The following is a 27,638-nucleotide window of genomic DNA, read 5'->3' on the forward strand; positions in this document are numbered from 1 at the left end:
CTATTTTGAAAGTTCTTTTTTTAAAAAGAGACTTCTATAGTACTTATGTTTCTCAAGCCATCCACATTATTACAACTAATCACCACAGTTTAGAGGAATATTAGGGACGTTTGGAGTTAACATTCAGTTATAGAAGTAAACTTCATTTGTACAGTTAAAATCAGCGAGAGAGAATAGTATCAAATAAGCAGGCCAACTCCAGCAGGGTCCAATAACCTCTTTATAAAGCTATTTCGTTACACCAGCAGCCTTGAGTCATGTAGTGGGATGGATTGCAGTCACTTCAGTATGGTTTTGCTCGTTCCTTTGAAGAGATTTAGGATATTGCTCCTCTTCCACACGCTGCTTTTCCTCAATTGTGGAGCTTCTTAGGGTTCAGTCTCTTCCTATCGCTTGTTCAACGTGTGGAGCCCCTGGGGGAAGAGTGAGGGATGCTACAAGCTGCACTTTCGTTCTATACTAAGGTTACTGAGCTCTATGGGTGTGATCCACAAAGGTACTTAGATTCCTAAGTCCTATTAGGCACCACTGGGAGCCACAAAACTCCTGCTTGGCTGTCGCCCTAAACCTGTAAGCGCCTAAACTCTCTCAGTACCTAAGTTTTTGCAGCAAAAGGGCCCTAGACGCTCATGTTTCTGGCTCTGGGCATGTGCACTCCTGCTTCACGCTAATTGCCCAGACGGCTATCTCCTGCGTAAGCCCCAGTGCGATTCACAAAGCGGGAAAGATAGGCATTTTGCCACCTAAGTCATATGCAGGGACCCAGTCTGGTAGGTGTGCCCAGAAGCTACCTCAGGTGAGCTCACACAAAACAAGAAGGAGCTCCTTTCTAACCTTTAGCCTAGTGTACTCACCTCATAGGTGGGAGACCTCTGGTTCAAGTCCCCCCTCCTCCTGAGAGGGAGAAGGAATTTGAACAGGCTGTGGCCCCTCTCAGGTGAGTGCTCTAACTGCTAGACCATAGAGGCATTCGAACTCTTTCTCAGCCCCAATTAATATTTAATTATTCAAATTTTCATTAAAGGGGAACAATTTCAATAGAAGGGATTGAGGAAGCCTCACATCAAAATATCCCATTGCCTGGCAGCTAGGACGCTCACCTGAGCGGTGGAAAAGCCCTATTCGAATTCCTTCTCCCCCTCAGAAGGAAGGGGTTTCCCACACCCTGGATGAATACCCTAGCCATAGGCTAAGGACTGCCTTCTAGCTTCGTACCTATCTCTGAGAGGTGGCATGGCTTAGCACATCCCCTCCTGGTCAGCATCTCCTGTTGGCTAGCTTAGGCAAGCTCCCTGTATAACATGCTGGCTTGTGGCTCACAGTCTAAGGTGTCGCTCTCTCCCCTATCACTATATAGGAGTCTGGGCGGCTGACTCAGGCTCTGTGGATTGCAGGGCTGTTCCTGTGATTTTCTAGGCACCTAAAAGGCACAGCAATACTCAGCATCACACTGAATAAGTCCCTTTGCGGATCTGGGCCTACCTCTCTGTTTCAGCGAGGCCAGCAACTGCCCTGCTCTTCTAGCATCTGGCAAGGTTCAGAACCCACTTACCAAGGGACGTGGTCCATACTCCATCAGTTGGATTCTTTAAATCCAGCTTGGATGTTTTTCTAAAAGATTATGCTGTAGATCAACCACAAGTTACTGAGCTCAGAGCAGGCACGGAGTGAAATTCTGTGGCCTGTGTTATATACGAGGTCAGACGAGGAATAGGTGGGGAGCTGTGATTACCACCCAATTGACTAAGGATTGCACACGTCCTATTCTTATGACCTTATGTCCCCGAAACCCCTACCCCTACTTACCTGTTCATCTCATCAGCTAATGTCTGTTAGACTGGAGCAAGATGAAACTGTTTGGGGCAAGGGATTGTCTTTTTCTGTGTGTTTGTACAGCACCTAGCACAACTGGGCCACAACCATATTTTCTTGGTCACAAGATGTCATCCTTTCCTTTTCTGATGCAGACGAAACCATGGCTATCCATGTCTTTACCAACTCCAGACTGGTTTATAGCACCACACTCTACTTGGGGGCTTCTCTTGCAGGGCACATGGAAGCTTTAGCTAGTGCAAAATGAGGCATGACCCATTTTAGGTAGGATGGATAATTGCATACGACACCCATGCTTCCTGCTCTGCACTGCCTCCAAAACATGTACAAGTGTCATTCAGGCTGTTGATTAATGTCTGTAAAATCCTTGGTGCTCTGACACTAAGGAATTTTACATCAGAATTCCCACCTGTGCAGCTGAAGTAGGTAGCTCCGATGGGAATTTTTTGAATACAACTATCTAATGTGGACATAGCCTACAACTCAGTTATAAAAGACCCCCTCTCCCTACACTTCATCACAGCACTTGCCTTCAGTATAATGCTTCATCAGTGCCACACTGCGCCATTCCTCCCAGTGGTCATTTGCTTGTACATTATAACCCCACCCTCGCTCTGTTTAGGTGTTTGAAGTTGTAAGCTTTCTAAGTAGAAGCTCAGAAATCCAATTAATCAGCACCAAACCTTATTGAGGAAAAGGGCTGGTTTCAACAGATTTTTCAACTAGAAATTTTATTTTGGAAATTAATCTGACTCCCATACAAGGGATCCCCCCAATTCAGTGGAACAGTGTAGGAGACATCTGTATGCTGCTACCCATGTTATGCCTGGCCTATGGATAAAGAGAAGAATCATGCCTCTGGACTATGAGTCCAGCACATGATTCACTGAAAAATAATATGCCACCACCTGACTTCCTCCAGAGGCCAGATGTGTTGGAATTGGCCTTCATTTCCGTGCAATGGTAGCACTCTCTGCAATCAGGATGTCTACCATTGCGGGGGGAGGGATCGCTCAGTGGTTTGAGCATTGGCCTGCTAAACCCAGGGTTGTGAGCTCAATCCTTGAGGGGGCAATTTAGGGATCTGGGGCAAAATCAGTACTTGGTCCTGCTAGTGAAGGCAGGGGGCTGGACTCAATGACCTTTCAAGGTCCCTTCCAGTTCTAGGAGATAGGATATCTCAATTAATTAATTTATTTATTTTCAACCACACCCACTTTCAGTTGGTCCATTAGTTGTCAAGGGCCAGTAAGGGTCACCTATTAGTTTTACAGACTATAAAACTTCATTGAAATGATACATTCAATTTTACAATGTGGCTTTTGGGATGGAGGTGAAGGGGGAGACAGGCATGGGCCACGTGGCCCAATACACTGAGTTTCTCTCCATCTCTCCAACCAAGGGGCTTCAGAACCAACATGTTCAGAATGTTTTTAAGCTAACATGATGCTACTAACCTACCCAACCTAGGGCAGCCAACCTAGCTTTTAATTCCCTAAGACAGTGGTTCTCAACTAAGTGCCCGGGGCCCCCTGGGGGGGCGTGAGCAGGTTTCAGGTGGTCCGCCAAGCAGGGCCAGCGTTAGACTCGCTGGGGCTCAGGGCAGAGAGCTGAAGCCCCACCACATGGTCCCCGAGCCCTGCCACCCGGGGCTGAAGCCGAAGTCTGAGCAACTTAGCTGCACAGGGGCCCCTGCGGCATGGGGCCCTAGGCAATTGTCCTGTTTGCTACCCCTTAACACCAGCCCTGGCTTTTATATGCAGAAAACCAGTTGTTGTGGCACAGGTGGGCCATGGAGTTTTTATAGCGTCTTGGGGGGGGCTCAGAAAGAAAAAGGTCGAGAGCCCTCTGCTCTAAGACATTAGTGACAATAAGTTTAATGATCTTATTTCTATACATCATAAAACCATCATGTAATTCAGTCTACGCAGCGTTCTCTGCTCCAGTAGGGCCAGGACTGGAATAGCCCAAGAACTACACACAATAACCCGGTGACCCTCCCACAACTCCTTTTTGGGTCAGGACCCCTACAATTACAACACCATGAAATTTCAAATTTAAATAGCCAAAATCATGAAATGTACTACTTTAAAAATCCTATGACCATGAAATTGACCAAAATGGACTGTGAATTTGGTAGGGCCCTATCCATTGGTCTGTAGTAGATCTGGTTCAAATAAAGGCCACTAAGCCTGTTGCTTTCAAGAACATAAGAACGGCCATACTGGGTCAGACCAAACATCCATCTAGCCCAATATCCGGTCTTCCGACAGTGGCCAATTGCCAAGTGCTCCAGAGGGAATGAACAGAACAGGGAATCATCAAGTGATCCATCCCCTGTCGCCCATTCCCAGCTTCTGGCAAACAGAGGCTAGGGACACCATCCCTGTCCATCCTGGTTAATAGCCATTGATGGACCAGTAACATCTAAAACAAAATCATGTTTAACCAGTACTTTTTTTATTCCAAGTGCCTGTTTAAATGCTAAAACAGAACAAACTAGGTTAAAAAAAATATTCATGGCTGCATGGTTGCCAGTTTTTGCATGAAGCTTAAGTTAAAACCAGACAGATGTGGTAAGAGCCTTTTAGCTAGTAGAACAATCATAAGAAACTTCATTTTAACTCTTTTAAAAGCGTGTGAACTGCTTTTACGGGATCCATCAGCTTTAAATGAATAATTTATAATGAAAGAAATAGCCTTCCTTGTGTTACAACAAACCCTTGGGTGATTAATAAGGAATTTTTCTAATTACTTTAATTCCCCCCAATTATACTGCTTGTTTACTTCAGTAAATAACTCTCCTTCAAGGGAGATAAAACTATCCCCAAAAGGGACAGCTCCTTCTGGGGATTGGGGGAAGGGACTGCAGGAAACTCTCAGGTGCCAGCAGTCTCTGGAAAGGTGACATTTAAACAAAGGCAGGGTTGGTTAGATGAGAGGCAGAGGGATGTCATGCCGGAGAAGTACAGGATTATTCTTTCCTAAACTTGATTTGATCTCCTGGGCGGGATGAGGGGAAGAGACAAGCATCACCAGGACTCAGAGAAAAGGAGCTCCTGTGAGCAATGATGCTATCATTACCTTAAAAGCAGACATTTATTCTTCCAGTCTCAGTTTCAAGCAAACACTTTTGTCTAGGTAGTGTCCATTCCCCTGTAAGCTCCTCAGGGCAGAGACCTGTCTTATTCAATGGCTGTAAAGCACTAACTCTCTATGAATATTAAAACCTCTTCCAAACCCAGTATCTAATTTTTTTAATGTCTAACTGAAATACTGAGGCGTTTTCTCAGGGTTCTCAGATTTTTATCAATAAACCTTGGCAAATGATTTCACTGCGCGCGCACACACACACACACACAAATACTTCCATCAATAATAACTGAAATTTACAGGTAGACAAAGTAAGAAAAATGCTGCGTGAGAACTTAGGGTTTTTGACTTCAGGGTGTTTATTTGGTATATTTTGATATGCGAGGTTGATAATTTGTGTTTGAACAGTTATAAAGCTTTAATTTTTTGAATCTCAACACCTATGGTCACTAAATTGCTATTGTCTTCCCCCCCATAGTTTCCCACAACTGTGAAAATTGATAAAAATGCATAAAATTCAATATCAATATCCACCTAAATCATAAAAAATAAAAATTGAATCCTGCCAAGCCTAAATATCTGTGAAGAAAAGATGCCTTCTCCATACGTTTTTTGCCTTGGAAATAGTAGGCATTTTGAGTCTGGTCTTTTCCTCCTCCATCCATGTGGTTTGAAAGTTCTCTCAACCCTGAACTGAAGGAGCAGGATTGTAGCACCTTTAACAAGAACTTTTCTTCCAGCTGTTCTCTCAAGCATTAATCAGGTATTCGCAAAGAACTGTTTTGGAGTCTGACTTTAAACATGAAAATAGCATCAGCATGCACGGCACTCAAAGGGAGGCTCCAAGGGACTTGCTGGGTCACCTTTGCACCTGTACTCAGCCTTGGAACGCATCACCCTACGGAGTTAGGAATGACAATTGCAGAGGGACAGGCTGGCTGTGTGGTGGCAGTGTCACGAATCAACAGGGCCGGCTCCTAAACATGACAACGGTGACAGGAGATGTCACCACGATGCCTGAGGGCTCTCCCAGCACCAGTCAAGCCAATGGGCCCAGTCCTGTCTCAATGACAAAGCTCCTATTGACTTCTACTCTCAATGACAAAGCTCCCATTGATTTCTAAGGGACAGGAGCAAATTCTTCTCTCTTTACTTCCCCTTTCACCCTTCCAGGCATAGGCTCTTGTTATGTCTTTGTCAGCGAGATGAAACAGCCCCTTAGGAGCTGACATCTCCTTCCTGTGTAGGTACTCTTAGCCCATGATCATCTCACCATCAAAATATACGTGCTGTGAATGGAATGGCATGTTAGGTGCACTAGATTGCATAGGCACAGCCCTGGCCCCTCTCCCCCCAATGTCAGCCAAAACAAGTCATTAGGAAGGTGTCAGGCTGGGTTCTCTCCAACATAGAGATCCTGAGAGGGGTAGGCACTAGGGGAAAAGAAGGTTGTGGTGGAAGATAGATGGAGAGAAGGAGAGTCACAAGTCAGCAGCTACTCGGAAGCATCCCAAATCCCCTCCAGTCTCTCCCCTCCCACACCTAGCAAATCCCATTTCCCCCCACAAACCTGGTCATTTTCTTCCTATCCTGATAATTAAACATAGGCTTGATGGAATTTCCCCCACCTTCTCCACTCTATACATGTGAAAATCCACAATCAGAAATGATTGTCTATTCTGGTCTGTACTTTGACACCGATCACAACATGCTATTTTTACTCCGTGCTTGACTGACTTGAACCTGGATCTCCTCAGCGCAGATGCAGTACAGCACACTAGCTTGCTTGGAAAGACGTAAGTAGTGGTGTAAACCATGGCTGGCAAAGTTGATCGCAAATCAGTTCTGTATCCTCGCGCTCTATTTAAAACAGTTTCCCCAGAGTAAAAAAAAAAAACTGGCTCCCAAAGGTGTGGAACACAAGGATAGCTTTTGAACCTTGTGGTAGGCTTCCAGTAAGTTAACTACTAGACACCGTCCACCACACTGAGTCAGTTGATTACCTTATGGAGGATGGAAGGTGATTCTCTCTCTGTGAGATTGCACAGGCCTGGAATGAATCTGCACTCACTAGCCAGCCTGACTTTTAAAACCTGTTAGGGCAACCCACCCCTCGCTGTAGCTGATTTGCAAGTCATGTGACTTTGGTTTTCAATACCCGGAGCAGCAAGTGACAAAAAGGTGATGGGGCAGGAGGAGCTGGTGTGGGTGGAGTGGATGGCTGCAATGAACCCCACTGTCCTGCAAACTGCAAAACCTGAAGATAAGATCCAAACTCCTGTTCCTTTTCCTGCAGACACTCGGAAGACAGAGGACTCGTTACTCATTTTGCTCAGGCTCAACAAGAGACAGTGAGTGCCCGTTTCTTAGCTAAATTGTTAGTCACCCTTAATTTTAAAAACAAAGACTAGTAACTAGGTATTGTCGTGGAGTTGTCCTCAGCATAGCTCCAGCTTGCACACAAAGCAGGTGAACTTATGACTAGTCCGGTCATTGCAGGAGGCGTCAGAATTCAGCATGGTATGACAAGTCTGCTCAGTGCCACACGCTGCACAGGAGGAAAGTCCCAGCAAGTCCAGATACAGCACATGTGATAGACATGCCTTGCTAATGAATGTGCCCGTTCTCCTTATGCCCTGCAGGGAAGGGCTTGCGGTATTTACACTGGATCCACACTCGATGCATCGTCACTTGTTTCCCTCGGTTCACCTGCAGGCGCCGATCGACCAGATTCTGGACTTTTTCCAACCCGGCCGTGGTGAAAAGAGCATCCAATTCATCTAGGAGGAGTGGGGAAGAGGCGGCGGTTAAGATAGCAGAAGCATTAATTTGATCAACGCTTGCTTATTGTAAGCTAAACTGCTCTAAGTGGGGGCCAAAAGATTCCTTTGAAGGTTCAAGGAAGTGCTGGAAAAAATCCAGTGCTTTTGATTCCACAGTCAAATGAAAGGACCACATGATACCTAGCTTTGGATGTGTCAAGCTCTCTCTAGTCTGCCAACCCTTGTGATCATCTCGTGGCAAGAGTTAACACCGACCTTGGGGTACATGTTCTGCTCTGCTCTACTGAGGGGGAAGAGAAGTGCTTGGACGATCGGCATCATAGAGAGCAAGGGGGAGGAGGAAGGGAAGACAGCAGCAACCCTAGAATGAAGGGGTGGGCATTGTCCAGCCACGAATGCCTGAGGGGACGGATTTTCCAAGATTAGGGAATGTGTTTTTCAAGGGGCTTGATAAAGATGCTAAGTACCCTCAAATCCCAAACTCCCTGGGAGTGGAGGTCACGCAGCACCCTACAGGATCATGTCCATGCTGTAATGCTCTAGGGTTAAGCTTACAGTCCTGTATGTCTGATATATAGGGCCCTACCAAATTCACAGTCCATTTTGATCAATTTCATGGTCATAGGATTTTTAAAATAGTACATGTCGTGATTTCGGCTATTTAAATCTGAAATTTCACGGTGTTGTAATTGTAGGGGTCCTGACCCAAAAAGGAGTTGTGGGAGGATCGCAAGGTTATTGTGGGGGGATGGGGGTTGGTACTTCTACTCTTACTTCTGTGCAAATGCTGGCTGCAGCTGCCCTCAGAGCTGGGCAGCTGGAGAGCGGCGGCAGCTGCTGGCCGGGAGCCCAGCTCTGAAGGCAGAGCTGCCGCCAGCAGCAGCGCAGAAGTAAGGATGGCCTGGTATGGTATTGGCACCTTTACTTCTGTGCTGCTGCCTGCAGGGCTGGGCCCTCAGTCAGCAGCCGCCACTCTCCAGCCACCCAGCTCTGAAGGCAGCAGCGCAGAAGTAAGGTTGGCATGGGATGGTATTGCCACCCATACTTCTATGCTGCTGTAGGCGGGGCACCGCCTTCAGAGCTGGGCACCTGGCCAATAGCCACCGCTCTCCGGCCACCCAGTTCTGAAGACAGTGCCAAAGTAAGGGTGGTAATACCACGACCCCCCTAAAATAACCTTGTGACCTACCCTGTAATTCCCTTTTGGGTCAAGACCCCTTTCTGCCCTGTGGAATCTGGTCTGCCCTGTGAAATCAGCACAGTATAGGGTAAAAGCTCCCAAAACACCAGATTTCACAGGGGGAGGCCAGATTTCATGGTCCGTGAAGCGTATTTCATGGCCGTGAATTTGGTAGGGCTCTACTGATATGGATTGTGGTCATTAATCCAAAAACATCCCAGAAAAGCCACATCAAGGTGGGGCTGATCAAGACACCGAGTGCCCTCCAAGCCTGAACAATGCTATAGCCAAGTAGTCCAAACACAAGCGATAGGCGGCATGGTGCATTTTGTACCAGGGTGCCCTGATGCTCTGGCTGCATGTAAAGCCAGAGACCTAGTAGTGCTGGGGAGAGACCCAGTGTAACTGCAGCTCTGGGAGCATGTGATTTTACAGTGTTTCTGTAGCAAAGGGCTAACAAGTCCCAGCTTGTGCTCTTTTATCCCATACCTGCCATGCTGAAACCTTTGCCAGACAGCCATTTTCTTCCTTTCCAAACACCCATTTTAGAATGACTGAGCTGTAACCTATACGCCCGTGCGGTGACCTGATCAGCTCATTGCAGTTGTACCACTGCCCTACATACACTGATCATTTGAGACCTGACTAATGATTACCAGCAGTAGGATAGAGGTGCCCGATATCACTAACTTGTCTGGGGGGTAGGAGGGCAGGGGGTGACAGGTGGAGAAGAAAAGGTTCTTCTGAGGCTACCCCAGCCCAGTAGCCAGAATAGTCTTTAGTGCCCCCACATTGGGGGAGGCAGAAGACATGATCCTCAGAGTGCTGGCCCCTCTGGCTCCATCCTCACGCAACAGCATCCAGGGAATGCCCCTCCCCACACCTCCTCAGATTCTGCTCCCCTCCACTCTTTCCCCCCGACCCCCCAGTGCAGCAAGCACACTAGTTCCACTGCGAGAGGACCCTCTGCACGTGAGGCAGATCGGGAAAAATTCTCCACTACACGAAGGAACGCACTGAGCCATATTTCACAATGATCAACAGGCCCAGCTCTCCATGCAACTGACAAACCTCGAACGTTTCAGCCCGGTCCGGAGAGGGTATGTCTGAGTCCGCTGCTCGCCTCTGGGGGATTTGCAGAATTTCCCCACACATAGGAATGAGGAAGGTGAGAAGGTCGGGAATACAAGATCTAATCTCCTACCTTGTGTAAAGAAGTAAACTCTGGTCCCATCGCCTCTCACGTAGAAGTTATCGGACAGACACCGACCTGGGGGCAAGAGTTGTTCAGACAGTATTACCCACCTAACTTATTTTAAATCAGCCAATCAGCTGCACAAGAAGCCAAATGGCAATCTCCGCCCCCTACTGCACTCTGTGCTGAAGGGGAAGTGATCAGCCTGTCTCCTAGACACGGCAGCCTCCTCTGCAGACACTCTCACATCACCCATCCCTGATGTGGCAAGGGTTCCAGTGCGGAAGGAGGTAATACCTTTCTTAAACCGAAGCTGTGCCAGGTCATAACGACCATAATCTCGTAACAGAATCATTCCTCCTGGTTTCAGAAGCCGGCTCAGTCTGTTCATGACGCGCTGCATCCTGGGAAAAGAGCAAATTAGGAAAATTCAACAGCCTTCAAAGTTACGCTTGCTTCCTTCATCCCTCAGATCATTAGAATGAGTTGAGCTTACCAAAGAGACAGCGTTCCTTTATGTTTAGACTTTTATTTACAACTTATGACTCGAGTGAAAAATTCTCATTTTAAACAGCTCAGTTGATTTGAGGTTCTTAAAAGGGCAGGTTTATAGTGGAGAATATGAAGATTGCTGTGGATTTGTCAGCAGCTGTCCCAATAAACTGGATTGCATCTATACACGCGGACTTGTAGGCTATAATTTTGTTTATCTGACAGTCTTTGTAAAATGGCATCACATGAGAGGAAGTGGTCACGTGATTTTAACACAGGATCTTCAAGTGCTATCCATGGTTCTGCATAGATTTCCTGCGAGAGTTTGGGCAGGCATCCTAGATGCTAGACAAAAATCAGACTAGAAATAAGGCAAACGTTTCTAACAGTGACGGCAGTTAACCACTGGAACAATGGACATCCAGACGTGGTGGATCCTCCATCACTTGATGTCTTAAAGGTCAAGGCTGGAGGTCTTTCTAAAGGATATGCTATACAGCTCAACCACGTGTCATGGGCTTGATACAGCAATTACTGGGCGAGGCACTCTGGCCTGTGTTTTATAGGAAGTCAGACCAGGTGATAATAATGGCCCCTTCTGGCCTTAGAATCTATGAACGTATCCATGAAATTTCCGTGAGTGCCTAACCTGCGGCACCTTGGGCCTGATTTTCAGACGTGCTGAGCGCCTGCAGCCACCATGGACTTCAGCGGACGCTGTTGGTGCTTAGCAGCTCTGAAACGCGAGCCTAAGCTGTAAGGCACCCAGGTGTACAGCATCTTTGTTATAACCCTGCTCTCAGGGGTTTCTAGCTAGTTCAGAAAACACAGGTTGGCATAGATACTTACAGTGCAAGGCAGGATTTCCCAGTCTTTTGGGAGCAGAGCCCTCCCACTTCAGAAGAGTGAATCACACCCCCACTGAAACTGCCAGATGCCATGAGAGGCCAACCCATCTCAGTATATTCAGCCATCCCCAGGCTTGGCTAGTCATGTCTCCATATGCTCTGGCTCGATGAGACCTCGCCAAGAGAGCCTGAAACATTCAAAGAGGTGCCATGCTAGGGGTCAGCCGCCAGCGGAGAAGGTTATCCCATGGGTGCACAATTACAGACCCACTCATTGTTTGTTTGTTGTACTATCATGGCGTCTCGGAGCCCCAGTCACAGACCAGGACTCTGTTGTAGAAACACAGAGCTCAAAGACAGTCCATGAGTGCCACTGAACAGTGCCCACCAATCAGAATGTGTTTATTAACCACAAGCAGCTTCTCTGTTACATACAGACAATGTAGCTACACAGTCAGCCTCGTCTTCTTCCGTATGGCGATAGTGGAACAGTGAAAGCAAAGGCATGACTACAGTTGGCTCTTCGGGTCTCTTATTCAGCCCAGAGCAGAGGGGGTGGTGGCCATGGGCATGGCTGTGACACCTCCAGGATAAGCTTGGATTGGGCAATCGTCCAGGATGTGGCCGACAGTTTGCACCATGCCAGTCACATTTCAGCAATTCCCTCGCTTTCCACCTACGGAGTAATTATGCACATCTTCCACGTCGGGTGTGGATATGGTTTAGAGCTGTCCATATGCACCGTGGGGAGAAGCTCGGCACTTGCACAGCTGGTTTGTCGATTAGATTTTTGTTTGGTACATCTGCAGCCGCCCAGGCTTCAGACCGTCGTCTGCAAGAAGGCTGTGGCACGAGACCAAAAGGATATTCTTGATTTTAGTTGGCGGCGAGGCGGCTGTTCTAGGTCAGGGTGGAGTGGTAGTGGGGTATTTGCCATGATCTTTATGTACTCCATAACTGTTGCAGCATCTCGTTGGATATTTGCTGGCTCAATGTGTTAGCCAGTCCTGATAGCCATGGATGTGGTGTTGATGTGAGGGTGCCACTAATTACGCGAAGAGCGGCATTAATTTCCGTGTCCACTAAAATGGTGTGGGGGATTCCGCTCCAAACCGCGGCACAGTATTCCACTGCAGAATGGACCAGAGCGAATGTCGATATTTGGAGCATGCGGGCACCGCTTCCCCCAGATGGTCCTGCAAGCTTCTGTATGATGTTGACCCTGGCCTTTGTTTTCCTTTTGGTTTGTTCAAGGTGGCGACGGAAGCCGAACGCGCAGTCCAGGGTTATCCCCAGGTACCATGGATGATGACTGTGCATCAATGGTAACCCACAGAAATTGATGTTTAATGTCTTCTTGGCCTGGATATAGTTCAGATGGGAACATGAGACCATTGTTTTCTAGGCTTTAACTGCTGTGCCTTGAAATAAGTTTTCTAGCGTATGCGGATGACATCGCGCTGGCTACTCGGGCTTCCTGATTAGTCACCTCAGAAAAGGTTCTTGAACGCTAGCCAAACAATGGACAGTGGGTAATTATTTAAGTACATACTGGTTTGTAAATGGCATTTACCTTCACACCATGTTGCTATCTGACACTCCTACTATCACCAAGTGTCTCTCTGTCCTGCCATGAGATGCACTACATACAACTGATGTATTTTGAACACAGGTAAGATATCTTGCTCTCCACCTCAACACTCCTGTGAGATAGGTAAAATATTATGCTGCACCCATTTTTACAGATGAGCAAAGTGAGCACAGTGTTAATGGGGACACTGCCCGGGAGCTCTGTGCTCATCTGTAGAAATGACACTGCCTGGTGAATTTAGGACCAAAATCTAGGCATGTAAATAAAATGAAGTTTTATATAGCTTAATATTAATAGAAGCCATTTCAGGAGCAAAAAAAGTCCATGGGAATAGTTTACTTGGATTCAGACGTTCCCTGGCAGCAATTGCAGCCCAGACTTTGGAGCACTGCTCTAAGGGGGCAAATCCAAAAAGTGAAATTGACCCTACTGCTTGTTCACTGTCCAAGTGGAATGAAATGCACAAAGTATACAAAGAGCACAGGGTGAGGAGTACACTAGGTTCAATTTAGAGTTCAGTAACACAGGTAAGGATTATTTCACTATAGAATTTTTAACCTGACAATATCACTTTAATATCCCCCATGAAGGGGCTTCGACTGCGTTAGTCATGTGCAGCCTTTTCTCCTTTCATTACAGTGAATTGCTGGTGCTGTAGTGGAGGCCGACTTACTTTTCTGGGAGAAGAGCTGATAGGACAAAGATGAGAATAATGATGTCAAGACTCTCCTCTGGCATTGGGTATGGGCTTTGGTCCTTGCACAGGTCATGAACGAAGGCAAAACAGCGAGAAGAGTCATACTCTGCATTGGTCTGCAATTAAAAGAGGATACAGACACTGTCAGACACAAATACCCACACTACCTGGCTGCACAGTCTCCATTTCACTTTCACGTGGAAAAGCTGGAAGAGCCAGGGTATGTCTACACTGCGGTTGGGTTAGTGCCCCCTAGCCCAGGATAGACTCGCACTAGCTCCACTCAAGCTAGTGTGCTAAAAATAGCAGTGTGGACACTGTGGCATGGGCGATGGCTCGGGGTAGCCATCCAAGTCCAAGCCTGCCTGACCAGCTAGCCTGAACCACCGCCCACACCGCAATGGCCACATGTTATTTGTAAGCGCACTAGTTCGAGCGGAGTTAGCGTGAGTCTGTATATCCGGGCTGGGAGGCATGCCCTTTGCTGCAGCGTAGACATACCCCCAGAGGCCTTGGGTCCATCTCAGAATAACCCCTGTGTGTACAGCTATTATCATTAGAATATTCGAGAAAGGGAAGTGGAGGGGAACTATGGAAAATTATTAAGTCGATACGGCAGAGTTATAAGAGAGTTCTGGACTCATTCTATTCAGTCCTTCACTACTGCCAAAAAAAGCAGTGCCAGACTGTGGGATCAGCGACAGCTTTAAGGTCAAACCTCTCACAAACGATCAAGGCTAGAAATGGGTGATTTATACCATGAAGCTGGAATTCTCCCCTTTATAGCAGCACAGAGAGTCAAGGCCTAAACCTGATCCTCTGAAATCAATGGTAAAACTCCTACTGATTTCTGTAGGGTAGCACTGGGCCCTTAGGTTAAACATTTCAAACCAGGATATCTAATGCCAGGCTCTTAAAACCATATTTAGATTCCTAAACAGAAGGGGACTGTTTTACAGAGATGTGGAACAACCCCAGCTCCCAATGACATGCAGATTCTGGTCAGTTTCACTCTGTGGCTGCTTGGGAAGGTGGGGAGCACCAATAGTCATACTGGAGCGGCTGCCCCTTGCTGCTATCCTTCTCCCCCCTCACGATCTCTCATGTCAAACGGCCTGGTAAATTTAACACTCTAGCTAAGTTTTCCAAACTCCATTCTAAACAGATTTGTTCGTTTATACCTGCTATTCCATAGCCAAAGTCAACCCTTGCCCCACACAACAAAGTCAGCATCCACCATGACATCGCACCAGCTGCCTGGGCAGCAGCAATTAAATGCTACTTCCAGACCTGTGGTTACATCCATGATGCAAGTGACTCAAGAATAATATTAATTGACTGAGGCTGTAAGAAAGAGTTTTAAAGATTTCAAAACTTCAGCAGTTGCCCAATTAAACAGCATCTGGTCTGGAAAAAATGAGGCTGATAACAGGAGACGGGAAAGCAGACTTACTTCTCCAGAACCATTGTCAAACTGCCTTTTTATTTAAAAAAAATTTAATCCTGTTCCCTTCCTTCTTGCAGCCTCCCATGGCCAGATCCCCCAATCTACTTACACTGAGCGGTCGTATCCAGTTCTAGCTAAAGATCAAGCTGCCAGCAGAACTGCACTAACGAAGGCAGTGCTAATTGTAGATCTTTGCCAATGCCGCACAGGTTCAGCTGCCTCCACCTAGCTGTGACTTCATCTAGAACTTACACAATATTTAGTTTACCTGGACAAGATCTACAGCTGTGCTGGAAAAATCACAGCAATAAACGAAGAGTCCCGGATCACTGAAATAAATGCAAAAGAAACAGGAAACAGTCACGTGCCCCAATTGGTCCTCAGGGTGGATATAAATTAAACATAAAAAAACCTGGATTTTTAATCTAAATATATTTTTCTTTTTAAAAATAAGCCTATTTAAAATTAAATTTGAAATGATGACAACCTAACATTAATACCTACACTTACTATAATCTATTAAAATAATTTAAGTCAAAAATATTCAGGCACTACATGTTTGCTGCCAAAGTTTTAAAGAAAATCAAAGCACTGAACTGGTAGCAGTCACTGGCTAAGCACCTATAACAGATTTTGTCGAAGTGCCAAACTATCTTTTGACAACAGCAGTTTCTTATAGATTCATAGATTCTAGGACTGGAAGGGACCTCGAGAGGTCATCGAGTCCAGTCCCCTGCCCGCATGGCAGGAGCAGAGCCACTATTTTCTTCATTTCAATTTATTCAACTATTTCAGTTTAATGACGAGTTCATTCAAAGTTGAGAAACTGATTGGAAAAATAAAACAAAATTTTCCTGCTTTTTTAACTCTCACTCTATGAATAAAAACGAGGCGTGGGAGGATGAAAACTACTAGTTCTAAAATCTTGAAAGAAATGGTGACCAGAAACAATCAGTTCAATTCACTAACTACACACAATACTTCATTTGTTTAATAAATCAGTTAGTTTTAAATACTAAACATGTTGTTAATCTTTTTTCTTATGAATCCACCACATTTACGGTAGTTGTATTTAAGCAATAAACACACATTTTAAAATGCTGGTTTTGTGCATTTTAATTGAATTCCAATTTCCATCTAAATTAATCTTCATCTAGTAAAAAAGAAATGCATCATTCACAATTTTTTTTAACATAATAAAAAAAGTTAAAAATTAAGAATCTGAATAATGTAAATTAAGCTATATAATTACTTAAATAAATGTGTATTGAGATAGTGTATCCTCCTGGTTAGCAACAAGCAGTACCAAATTTAGCGTAAAGGCTATATTTAGTTTAGCAAATCAAAGTTTTAATGGTTACCAGCCAATGAGAAGCAACCTTTCATTAGAAAAAGAACTAAAGTACAAATGCAAAACAAGATCAAAATCGTTGACTTAAATCAAGGTGCTTGCTGATTTAAATCAGGATTAAAATTGTTGATTTAAAATCAATTCAACTTGCACAGTAAATTTTAGGGAAGAAGTGGGTCTAATGGTGACAGCACGCAGCTGGGAATTAGGAGCACTGGGCTTCATCCGCATCTCTACCAATGACTTGCTGTGTGGTCTTGGATGAGTTACTTAGCGCCTCTGTGCTTCCGTCATCCCCATCTGTACAATGATGCTTACAATGTTGGGGGAAAGGAGGGAAAACAGAGATTGAGAAGCTTGTCTGTAGAGTACTTTGAAAGCCACAGATGAGTGGATGTGCAGAATTTCATGACCACCAAATGCATCCTGTGGACTCTCAGCAACCTTTTAACCACAATTCAATCATTCAAAGGTGTGTGGACAGAACTGACAAGTGGGTGTGTTTGTGTTTAGCCTCTTTTATATGCAATGAGTCTATGCATTTAAAAAAAAAAAGAGTGGAGCACAACATCCTTTCCAGTGCTTAATTTTGTCCTCTACAAGTAGTCAATAATCAGAGCTGCTTACTTGTTGGTTTGCAAGATTGGGAAGACCGTATTTCCAGCACCACAGCCAACCTGCAGAAACAGAGCAGCCAGTTACACACCTGTCCTGCTTTCCTCACTGACACCTGCTTTCTAGTCTGCACTTAGCAGCTGTTACAAAGCATCACCCTCCAGCCACAAAATGATCTTCCAGCAACCTACGGGGGACCAATCCCAAACAGCAACAAACACCTGCAATGCCCATTAATAAGAGATGAAGATGCTCAGCACCTTTCAGGATCAGGCCCTGCAGCCGAGCATCCACAGGAAGCCACCAAACTAGCTACCTAATTCTACCAACAGTCTGGCAGATTGTGTGGATCACGGATATTCTTGAAAGTTATTATTGCTGGAATTGCAAGCATAACAACCAGTATGAGTCACCCAGGCAGCCTCAAAGGCCAGAGGTTAGTCAGTTTCATTTCCATACAGAGACAATGAGGAAGGGTGGGGGAGGAGGGGAGATTTGCTTTGCTCTCTTTTTCTTTCTGTTCTAGCTGCACCCTATTATTTCAGTCTCCCTTTCTAGATGGCTCTCCTACTATCCCTAGTTATAACTGGGCCTGCAGTGCTACTGCCCCTTACCCCTCACCTTCATTTGAAGAGAAGAGAAGCCATACAATTTAGTTCCGCGGCTTTTGTTCCTGAATGTTTAGGGACTTCTGTGGAAGGACTGAAGTAAGCAGAATGGAATGTACTATTGGCTGTTTGAAATGCCGGCGGGTGCAGAAAGCATACGGGTGGGGTATGAAAGCAGAGATGGTTTAATAGTACGGAAAGTTGCCTCTAACGGGGTTTTAGGTGCTAGGATCCTGCAGAGAGCTGCAAAGTTGTTTATGCTGACTCACCTCTGGGAGAACAGGGCTCCAACAGAACAGGTGGCCGGCCGCTGCTATTAACGCAACTCTTCAATGGAATCAGCCACAGCTATATGATGATTGATCATCCACAGTGACATTTTGTGTCGGCAAACTCGGCACAAATATTTCAGCTTTAATAGTTTATTAGCCAATGAGTTCTATAATCTGTTCTAGGAATGCTGTTGATACCCCTTATGCATCACCATTTTGAGACCTCACAACTACCTGAGAATTCCTTAGCTGTACTGCGTAGGGTTTTTTTGGTCTGCAATACAGTTTTCAGAGTTTTGTGTCACTCAAGTCAGACAGACTCAGGAGCAGAACCCAGGGACAGAGAGAAGCTTCCGGAACACGGTTAACAAACCAGCTCTTTACACAACGAGAATGCATGTTGAGACCTCAGCTGTTACTTCAACATCAGATAGTAATAACTTGCCTTTTGAATCTCAGAAGGCCTCAGTGCGGGACACAGTCAGATACTGATCCCTTTGGGAACTAGTTGGTCACAAAGACCAATCTGAACCAAAACCCAACAGGCTTAATTCAGTTCAAAGTTTTCCTCTATGTTTTTAACACCCTCTACTGAGCTGCTCCAGTCCATCTCACAGCTATGGTCCTCTCTCTATCCCCCCAACACCCTGCTTGCTGTGTGTGTGTGTGGGGGGGGGGGGGGTTCGCTTTCCTCTGCAGCATGGGGGTACAAGTCACTTGTCAGGATTATCTGGGCATATCTCACTGAATCACTTCTCTGCCATCGCAGAGGTCTTGGGCAAGCCTATTCTCTGCCTGTGGCACATAATAGTTTAGTCTCCCGTGGGCTGTAATACTTTGGTCTAATTTTGGTTGTTGGGTTTATTGTAAAGGTATTGGGTAATGCTAGTGGCCTGTGAAATATTGGGGGGGTGGGTTGTCAAATTAGATGATCTGGTGGTTCCTTCTGGCCTCAAACTCTGTCAATATATCTATTCTGTCTTTGCTCAGTCTCACTAATGCTGGTACAAGGGCCTTCTCCTCTGTAGCAACCTTCCTGAATCTTTCCCTCATATCAAATTTCAGCTGAAAATGAAGCTCTCTCCTTGCCTATATTACCGCTTCCCTCCTATTATTCATTTCTGTAAAGAGCTTTGGGATAGATTTGTAAGAAAGACGGTTGGTTCTGTATGTAAAGTTGCGCTGCACTGTAGGACTTGGTGAGGTTGTACATGACGACCTGTTAGTTTGAAGTCTGTCACCTTCATGAACAAAGGTTCTGATGGCAAGCTTGATTCACTTGGGAAAGATGCTGTTTCTCTCATTCCCTGAAGTTACCTCTAGTATACGGTAAGTGGCAGAGGATCCTGGGAAGTCACCATCACTTAGTTTCAGGTCACCCAACTTCAGTATTGCTTCTCCATCTGCGTCGAGTCTGTTGATAATATTATTACCGTCTTTCATCGAGTCCAATTGATGATGCTCTTGTGTTCTGGTTTCCAATGAACAAAGGCCATTTTCACAGCTCCCCAGGCCGGTGTTTATGGGTTTTCTAGTGCTACCATCTTTGTATGCAGAAGCCTCAGGTTGACTTAGGTTCTGGTTTGGTGCCAGTTCAGGAAATTCAGTGAACAGCCAGTGTCTGTCCTTGAAGAAGCCATTTTCATGGATTTTATAGAAATCATTCCAGTATTCATTAGCATTGAGCTCATATTCATCTGTAAGCAAAGACACAGAAGAAAGGTCAGCAGAAGACAAGTCAAAGGTCTTAGCTTGTAATCAGTTTAATCAAACAGGGGTCACAAGCTCCATGTTGTATTTAGCAACTTATTTAAGAATTAGGGTTATTCATTGAGGAGCATCCTGATTTGAGTCCGATTGCCTCTCCCCAGCTATGACACCACGCTACCTCATTAGGAATAAAAAAGGAAGGTGTTTGTGAAAGAAGTTGTCTGCCTTTCTAGCTCGATTTCACGGCACTGAGATAGGCCTTTTCTACTTGTAGAGAACTGATAAAGAACCTCTGGGTCCTATTCCCTATCTCTTCCATTGACTCTCTCTGGGACCTGAGGAAAGTCATTTAGGGCTTCACTCCTGAGATGTACAGAGCACCTCCTATTCCCAGTGAAGTCAATGAGAGATGAAGGTGCTTAGTATATTTTGGGATCAGGCCTTTTAGCTTTCCATCTGAAAAATGGGATAGGACTTATCTACCTCACAGAGGCTATGCAAGGCTTAGCTAGTATTTGCAGCGTGCTTTGAAATTGTGTGAAATTAGAAACATCATTATAACTTAGTCTGACTACCAGTACAGGACTGCTCCCAGTATTTTATTTTCCAGTGTTTTGTGCAATTTAGGGCATCAGACATTTCTGAGATTACATTTCTGAGGAAAAGAAGACAAAGGGAAATGTCTGCTCCCCCCATGCACCCAAGAAACCTTAGTGGGGAGTGTTATCCCTAGCAGATTCTAATCCCTCAGACCTCCTGGATTGATTTCATAAGATGAACAACACAATAGCGAGCAAGAGCAGGAAGAACTCCCCTCTGTTGCGGATGCGGAATGGAGGTGATTGAGTGAGTTTCTAATGGGATCAGAAATGGCCTGAAAATTTCCATGACATGACTGCACAGATTTCAGATACCTAATACCGTTCTTGGAGCTGCTTCCTCTCTTGGGAAATGGACTCAGCATGAGGAACTGATTAGCATCTTCCAAATGTGGTGAGCCTCTCTCTCAAGTGAGGTTTTGGCATGAGCAGTCCTGGCCTATTGTGCTGGGAAGAGATAACTAATTTCAGTGCCCTTATGCTACTCATCAACTTGGAAGTGTTATGGCCGAGGGCCACAGACTCCAGCTGCATTTCAGCAACATGCAAGCCCTTAAACAACTTTGGACAGTGACTTGTTATTTACTGAACTCAGAAAATTCACCTACGATTATGATTACTCACCCTCTTCTACAGCTCTCACTCTATTTCTCTACCACCCACCAAGGACAGACGGCTTAAGCAGGGAAAAGGGGGCATCCATTAAAATTGGAGTTACTCTTGAGCCAGCCATCGACACAGAAAATTAAGCTGGAATCTCCCTAACTGTTTAAGAGAGGTCTGAAGGAGGATAAAGAAAAAAAGGCTGGAAATGTCTGGGGAGAAATGCAGTCTCAGTCTAAAAGAAGGCTTGGGCAAGGGAGAAAAAAATAGTTTTGGCAAAGAATTGAAAAGTCAGTTCTGGGTGTATTTTTAGCAGGATTTATCCTGAAAAACTACTAAATATAAAAATAATCCCTCTAACTTTATCTCGGTTATAAGGGCCTTGTAAAGAGCCATGCCCTCAGGACCAAGTCAAGAGAGATTTTAATTTCTGTAGCCATAGCACCTCATGCTGTGATCCGATCAGATCTCAAGCTAAGCAGGGTCAAGCCCATTCAGTGTTTACACGGGAGACATTCAAAGACCACTCAAGTTGCAGAGGAAGTAGTAATGTTGATTCAGTAGCTGGCGGTTTTTCCTGAGCTCCATGGAACCAATGCCTTAATGTGGCGGCAAGGAAGTACAGTGCTAGTGGTGCCATCTTTCAGATGAGAAAACATGAGGTGCTAATAAAATTCCACGACATTTTCATACATGTAGGGGATGCTAACCTTGGTGTCTTGGCAAGATTTTAACTCAGCGATCTACATTCTAATTACCTAAATCAGTGGCTCTCAACCTTTCCAGACTACTGTACCCCTTTCAGGAGTCTGATTTGTCCTGCCTACCCCCAAGTTTCACCTCACTTAAAAACTACTTGCTTACAAAATCAGACATAAGCATACAAAAGTGTCACAGCACACTATTACTGAAAAATTGCTGACTTTCTCCTTTTTACCATATAATTATAAAATAAATCAATTGGAATATTAATATTGTATTTACATTTCAGTGTATAGTCTATAGAGCCATATAAACAAGTCATTGTCTGGATGAAATTTTAGTCTGTATTGAATTCGCTGGTGCTTTTTATGTAGCCTGTTGTAAAACTAGGCAAATACCTAGATGAGTTGGTGTAACCCCTGTAAGACCTCTGCGTACCCCAAGGGTACGTGTACGCCTGGTTGAGAACCTCTGACCTAAATGCCTCCTGTGATATCCACTGCATAAGATATTATGCACTTCCTGTCCTGAAGAATGATGCAGTAGTGCTGTGCATTACTGGACCGCGGCTAAGGTGTGGTGGTCCTTCTAGTAGACCTGTATAAAGCCATACCTACCTCAGGGATGTTGTGGAACTTACTGTTTGTAAAACAACAAAGACCTCACATCAGTGCAGCGTAAGAACAAGAAATCAAGGACCAGCTGATAAGCATCACTCAAAAAATAGATTTTAAGGCCAGAAAGATCCATTATAATGCTCTAATTTGACGTTTTCCCAGCATAGCCCAATGAACTTCACCCATAATTCCTGCTTCAAGGTCAAGAATATTAAAAATATTCCTTTTAGTCAGAACTCTAGTGTGCGAGGACGTCCATGTGTGAGCTGGATTTCTGCAGAGCTCTTTCCTTGGTTGGAAGTCCAGAGAGATCAGCTCTTCCTTGTGAGGACAACCCCCAAAGTCCAGCCCATATCACCCCTTCACACTAGAGGACTCTCTTGGATGAAATATGTCCCCAAACAAAAATTACTGGCCACAGAAGATGGGGAGGGAATCAGAGACTCCATGGACCCAATGAATTATTGTCTCCAAAGGGAAAGGGTGGAAGCCACACTGCTTTTTCCATGCCTCCAGCTAGTTTACTGTTTCCCAAACAGCATACATGAGACACCCTCCCCTCTCCTTCAAAATAAATTCTGAAGGCCCATCTGTTCCACAAGATACTACAGCTGTAACAACCAAGATCCTACTTTGCATTGTACTGCTCTGTAGTGTAGCTACCCGTGCTTTAGATTACTAGAGCTTCAGCAGGGATTCCATTCTGTCTAGAATACCACTACAGAGTGCCATGCACTGAATTATAGCAGTATATTAAGTCCCACAGAGGTGGCAGAGTTCCCATCTCTCCTCTACTCTGGGAGTAAGCAAAGCTAGTGGATAGCAGTATTCTCTAGTGGCTTGGTTTTCAAATGAACTCAGGATGTTGGATATCACAATGGCAGCTGCTGGGTACTGAGCACTTTTGAGAATCTAGACATAAGAGTTTAGGAGGGTCAGTCTTAGCCATAGTGAAAAGCGTGCTATTGTGAACACAATGGAATGCTACATGGAAAGGACCTGAATAGCCCCATCACAGTTCGCATTTTTGCCTTACAGATGTAATAGACTCATGCCCCTTTACTTTTCATTAAAGAAGAAGGTCCAGCTTGATACCCAGGAGCAGTCTACTGTAGAAACACCAACATAGACTATTCCCATTTAGCTACATCCAAGCGAGAGGTGGGATATAACAAGTAACATCAACCAAATCTAGTCTAGATCTTGAGAGAAAGATCTAGCAGAGGACAGCAGGACACTTCCGCTATCTTTTGTAACGTAGAATGAGATCTCAGAGCAGGAGAGGAAAGGGGCTGGGTGAACGTTAGAGCAGCTTTAACCAAAACATCAGCTGCAGAGCTATGCTTCTCCAGCTTGATTCAGATTTATAACTACTGAGAGTTTAAGTGATGGATACGCCAACATTTCCTGCACCAAGGTGTGAGCAAGTGAAGGGAATTTGAAAGAAACAGCTTAGAACTTTAGTACCACAGTGATTAGGCCTCAACTAGACTATTGTGTCCAGTTCTGGGTGCCACATTTCAGGAAAGATGTGGAGAAATTGGAGGAAGTCCAGAGAAGAGCAACAAAAATGATTAAAGGTCTAGAAAACATGACCTATGAGGGAAGATTGAATAAACTGGGGTTGTTTAGGCTGGAGAAGAGAAGACTGAGGGGGGACATAACAGCCTTCAAGTATGTAAAAGATTGTTACAAGGAGGAGGGAGAAAAATTGTTCTGGTTAATCTTTGAGGATAGGACAAGAGGAAATGGGTTTAAATTGAAGCAAGGGCAGTTTAGATGGAATATTAGGAATAACTTTCTAACAAGGTAATTAAGCACTGGAATAAATTGCCTAGGGAGGCTGTGGAATGTCTGTCATTGGAGATATTTAAGAGTAGGTTGGACAGACACCTGTCAGGGATGGTCTAGATAATGCTTGGTCCTGTCTTAAGTGCAAGGGACTGGACTAGATGACCTCATGAGCAGGGCCAGCTCTGGCTTTTTGGCCGCCCCAAGCAACAACAAAAAAAATGGGGCGGCCAGAACGGCAAAGCAAAAAAAAAACAAAAAACCAGCAGCATGGCTGGAGTGCAGGTGCAGGGGGGACTGGCTGCGGGGGGGGGGGGGGGGGGGGGGGGAGGCGGAGGGAGCGGGCGGGAGAGAGAGAGAAGGGGGCAGCCAGAGCTACAACAGGGGTGCTGCCATGCGGCCCCTCCCGCTGTGTTGCCGCCTGCCACGAGGGCTCCACTCCGGTCGGCGGGGAGGGAAGGAAGAGGACTGCCCTGCAGGGCGCTCTGGTTCTCCGTGTCGCCACCCCCTACAGGGCAGCCAGAGCGGAACAAAAAAAAAAAAAAAAAAAAAGGGCCGTGCCACCCTAAGATTGGGCAGAATGCCGCCTCCAACAATCTGCTGCCCCAAGCACCAGCTTGCTTAGCTGGTGCCGGCCCTGCTCATGAGATCCCTTCCAATCCTAAGATTTGGTGCCAAACATTCAATGCAGGATCTTGGATAAACTCACATTTTTCTTAGTCTGTTTCAACTATTACCATTAACTTAATGCAGATAAATATGGGCACCCCTAATACTGCCTATAGCTTAACAGGCGAAAGACTGAGCTTATTTCACAAGCAGCATAACGTCACACAAGGAACTTGAAGATAAAATGTTAGAAGTCATTAAGCTGCTAGAGAGATAGACAGCCATGAAGGCAGAACAGAATCAGCCCCTTGCCTTATACTAAACAGACCCTGCGTCTGATTAAAATCAGCAGTTTTGGAAAAAATGTTGGGGGAATAAATGAAGGCGAATCTTTGGTTTTGGCTAGAATTGTCAGCTATTGTATTGACACGTCAAGATTTGTAAGAAATACGGCGGCATCTAGAAGTACCTTGTTTGTCTTGTGGAACAAGCTGCCTGCTGTTCTCTTGAACTTTGTTCCTTGCACTGGCTTCCTGCTCTTCAGACCATTCTACATTATCCCTGTTGGGAAAAATAAAATGAGCTACTTAGCTAGGAAGGTTAAGACGGGGAAAAAAATGAGAAAGCTGCTGGGCAGTGTAACAGCATTTCAGTGTCTGATAAATTAAGAACCAAAAACACTCTTAATAAGCAAATAAAGGGAGGGAATTAGACGGCTCACTGAATTGGTAATAATAGGGGTTTCATATATAGGTCTCCAATTCAAATCTGGGCCAGTTAGGTAGTGATCTAAAGCTGATCAACATGTGATGGCTGTTCAGAGGTGTATGTGAATGGTTTTGGATGCCCATCCAGTTTTAATGGACACAAATCCACGCCACAAGATCAGTTTCAGAGTAGCAGCCGTGTTAGTCTGTATCCGCAAAAAGAAGAACAGGAGGACTTGTGGCACCTTAGAGACTAACAAATTTATTAGAGCATAAGCTTTCGTGGACTACAGCCCACTTCTTATGCATCCGAAGAAGTGGGCTGTAGTCCACGAAAGCTTATGCTCTAATAAATTTGTTAGTCTCTAAGGTGCCACAAGTCCTCCTGTTCTTCTTTTTGCCACAAGATCACTATCACATTTCACACTAATAGGCACCCTTTGTTGACAAAGCAAACGACTCACCTGTCATGTACTAAAATAGCTTTAATTCGTACACAGATTTAATATTGAACAATATGCATGAATATCCTAGAGATAGCACTGGATCCAGGGAAACTTTCAGATGTTAAGAACATGTTGACAGTTTCAATGTACATACATAACTGCACAGGCATTAAAGCAAATGATAATTTAAAAAGAGCGAAGCAAGATGATGCGAAGGAGACAGGACAAAGAAGAATATAGGGGCCTAGCAGAATTTTTCAGGCCCTAAAATGGGTTATTCTTTCATCACTATTTGATAGAGACAAAAGACAAAGAAACAGAACCGTAAACCCCTAAGAATGTCTCATTTCTGGAAAAAGGAAATTGACCATTTACATTTATGAAGCGACTTTGAGTCATATAATCCAAAACTGGATCACCAAGCGAGGCTGGGGGGTCGGGCTGCACGTGGGGAGGTGTCAGTGTCTGCCAGACTGGGGGAGTCTGCGCGACCGCACGGAGGGGGGGGGGATTAGTGCCCCCGGGGCGAGGGGAGGCTGCACGCGGGGGGGTGTCGGTGACCCCCCCCCAGGACTGGGGGAGGCAGCGCCAGCGCGCAGAGGAGGGGATCGGTGCCCCTCGGGGCTGAGGGGGCTTGGTGCCGTCGGGGCGGGGGGAGGCTACACGCGGGGGAGGGGGTGTCGGTGACCCCCCCCCCCAGGACTGGGGGAGGCAGCACGAGCGCGCAGAGGGGGGGGAATCGGTGCCCGCCGGGGCGGGGGGAGGGGTGTCGGTGACCCCCCAAGACTGGGGGAGGCAGCGCGACCGCACGGAGGGGGGGGGATTAGTTCCGCCGGGGCGGGGGGAGGCTGCTCGCGGGGGGGTGTCGGTGACCCCCCCAGGACTGGGGGGGGGGATCGGTGCCCCTCGGGGCTGGGGGGTCGGTGCCCGCCGGGCGGGGGGAGGCTGCTGGCAGAAAGGGGGGTCGTTTCCCCCGGGGCGGGAATCGCCTCACCAGGCGTTGTGCTGGAAGAGTCGGCTCGGGTCGGTCAGGAAGCGGCTCCCGAACGGCTGCCTCCTCCCAGGGGCCGCCGCCGCCGCCGCCTCCGGCCCACTGGGCGCCGCCATGACAGGCTGCGCGACCCGGAACCGGAACCGGAACCCGCCGTCCGACCGGAGAGAGAACTCCCTCGGCTGCCCCGCGGGAGGCGGCCTGGGGCCTGTGAGGGGCGGGAACTGGCGGGTTGTTGGGGGGGCGGGGCCCGGGCCGAGCCTTCGCACGCGCCTCGCGCAGGCTGCCGCCCCCACCGAGCCAGGGCCAGAGGCTGCGCAGCCCCAGAGCGGGGCGGGGATCAGCCCCACGAGCAGCGGGGTCACCGCCCACCCGTGGCACGTGTCTCGCGGGGGGGGGGCAAGGGGTGCTGGAGCGCCCGGCCCTAGGGGTCCATCCCACCCAGCGCTGCAGTTTGGTTTCAGGGAGCAAAGGCGCAGCTGCTCCTTCTTCCACCACGTGACAGAGCAGGGGCCATACAATTCTCCCCCAAGGCGTTCAGTCACACATTTAATTAACGCATTATTTTTTTAATGAGCCTCATCAGCATGGACGCGTGTCCTCTGAAAGGATGGCCGAAGCATGAAGGGACATATGAATCTTTAGCACATCTGGCATGTAAATATCTTGTAACACCGGCTACAACAGGGCCATGCAAATGCCTGGTCTCACTTTCAGATGACAGTGTAAACAGGAAGCGGGTAGCATTATCTTCTGCAAATGTAACCAAACGTGATTGTCTGAGCAATTAGCTGAACAAGAAATAGGACCGAGTGGTCTTGTAGGCTTTAAAGTTTTACATTGTTTTGAGTGCAGTTA

At 46.2% G+C, this 27,638-nt stretch overlaps 1 protein-coding gene across 2 annotated transcripts; it reads right to left on the minus strand.

The window, feature by feature from the left end:
- Positions 1-203: 203 nt before the first annotated feature.
- On the minus strand, positions 204-27,001 carry METTL2A (methyltransferase 2A, tRNA N3-cytidine). 2 transcript variants are annotated; one of them, XM_042844037.2, is made up of 9 exons: positions 26,784-26,966; positions 25,106-25,197; positions 19,323-19,702; positions 17,138-17,187; positions 15,428-15,488; positions 13,689-13,828; positions 10,382-10,488; positions 10,094-10,159; positions 204-413 (listed from the first exon to the last, which is right to left on the minus strand). In XM_042844037.2, the coding sequence occupies exons 1-9, from the start codon at positions 26,894-26,896 to the stop codon at positions 376-378; spliced, it is 1,047 nt and encodes a 348-aa protein (XP_042699971.2). In that variant the 5' UTR covers positions 26,897-26,966; the 3' UTR covers positions 204-375. The 2 variants fall into 2 exon arrangements, with proteins under 2 accessions (XP_042699971.2, XP_005311112.2); XM_005311055.5 differs by lacking the exon at positions 204-413 and adding an exon at positions 5,268-7,706 and having other exon boundaries at positions 26,784-27,001.
- Between the last annotated feature and the right edge of the window lie 637 nt (positions 27,002-27,638).

Source organism: Chrysemys picta, chromosome 24, assembly GCF_011386835.1.
Source record: "Chrysemys picta bellii isolate R12L10 chromosome 24, ASM1138683v2, whole genome shotgun sequence".
Classification (NCBI taxonomy): Eukaryota; Metazoa; Chordata; order Testudines; family Emydidae; genus Chrysemys; species Chrysemys picta.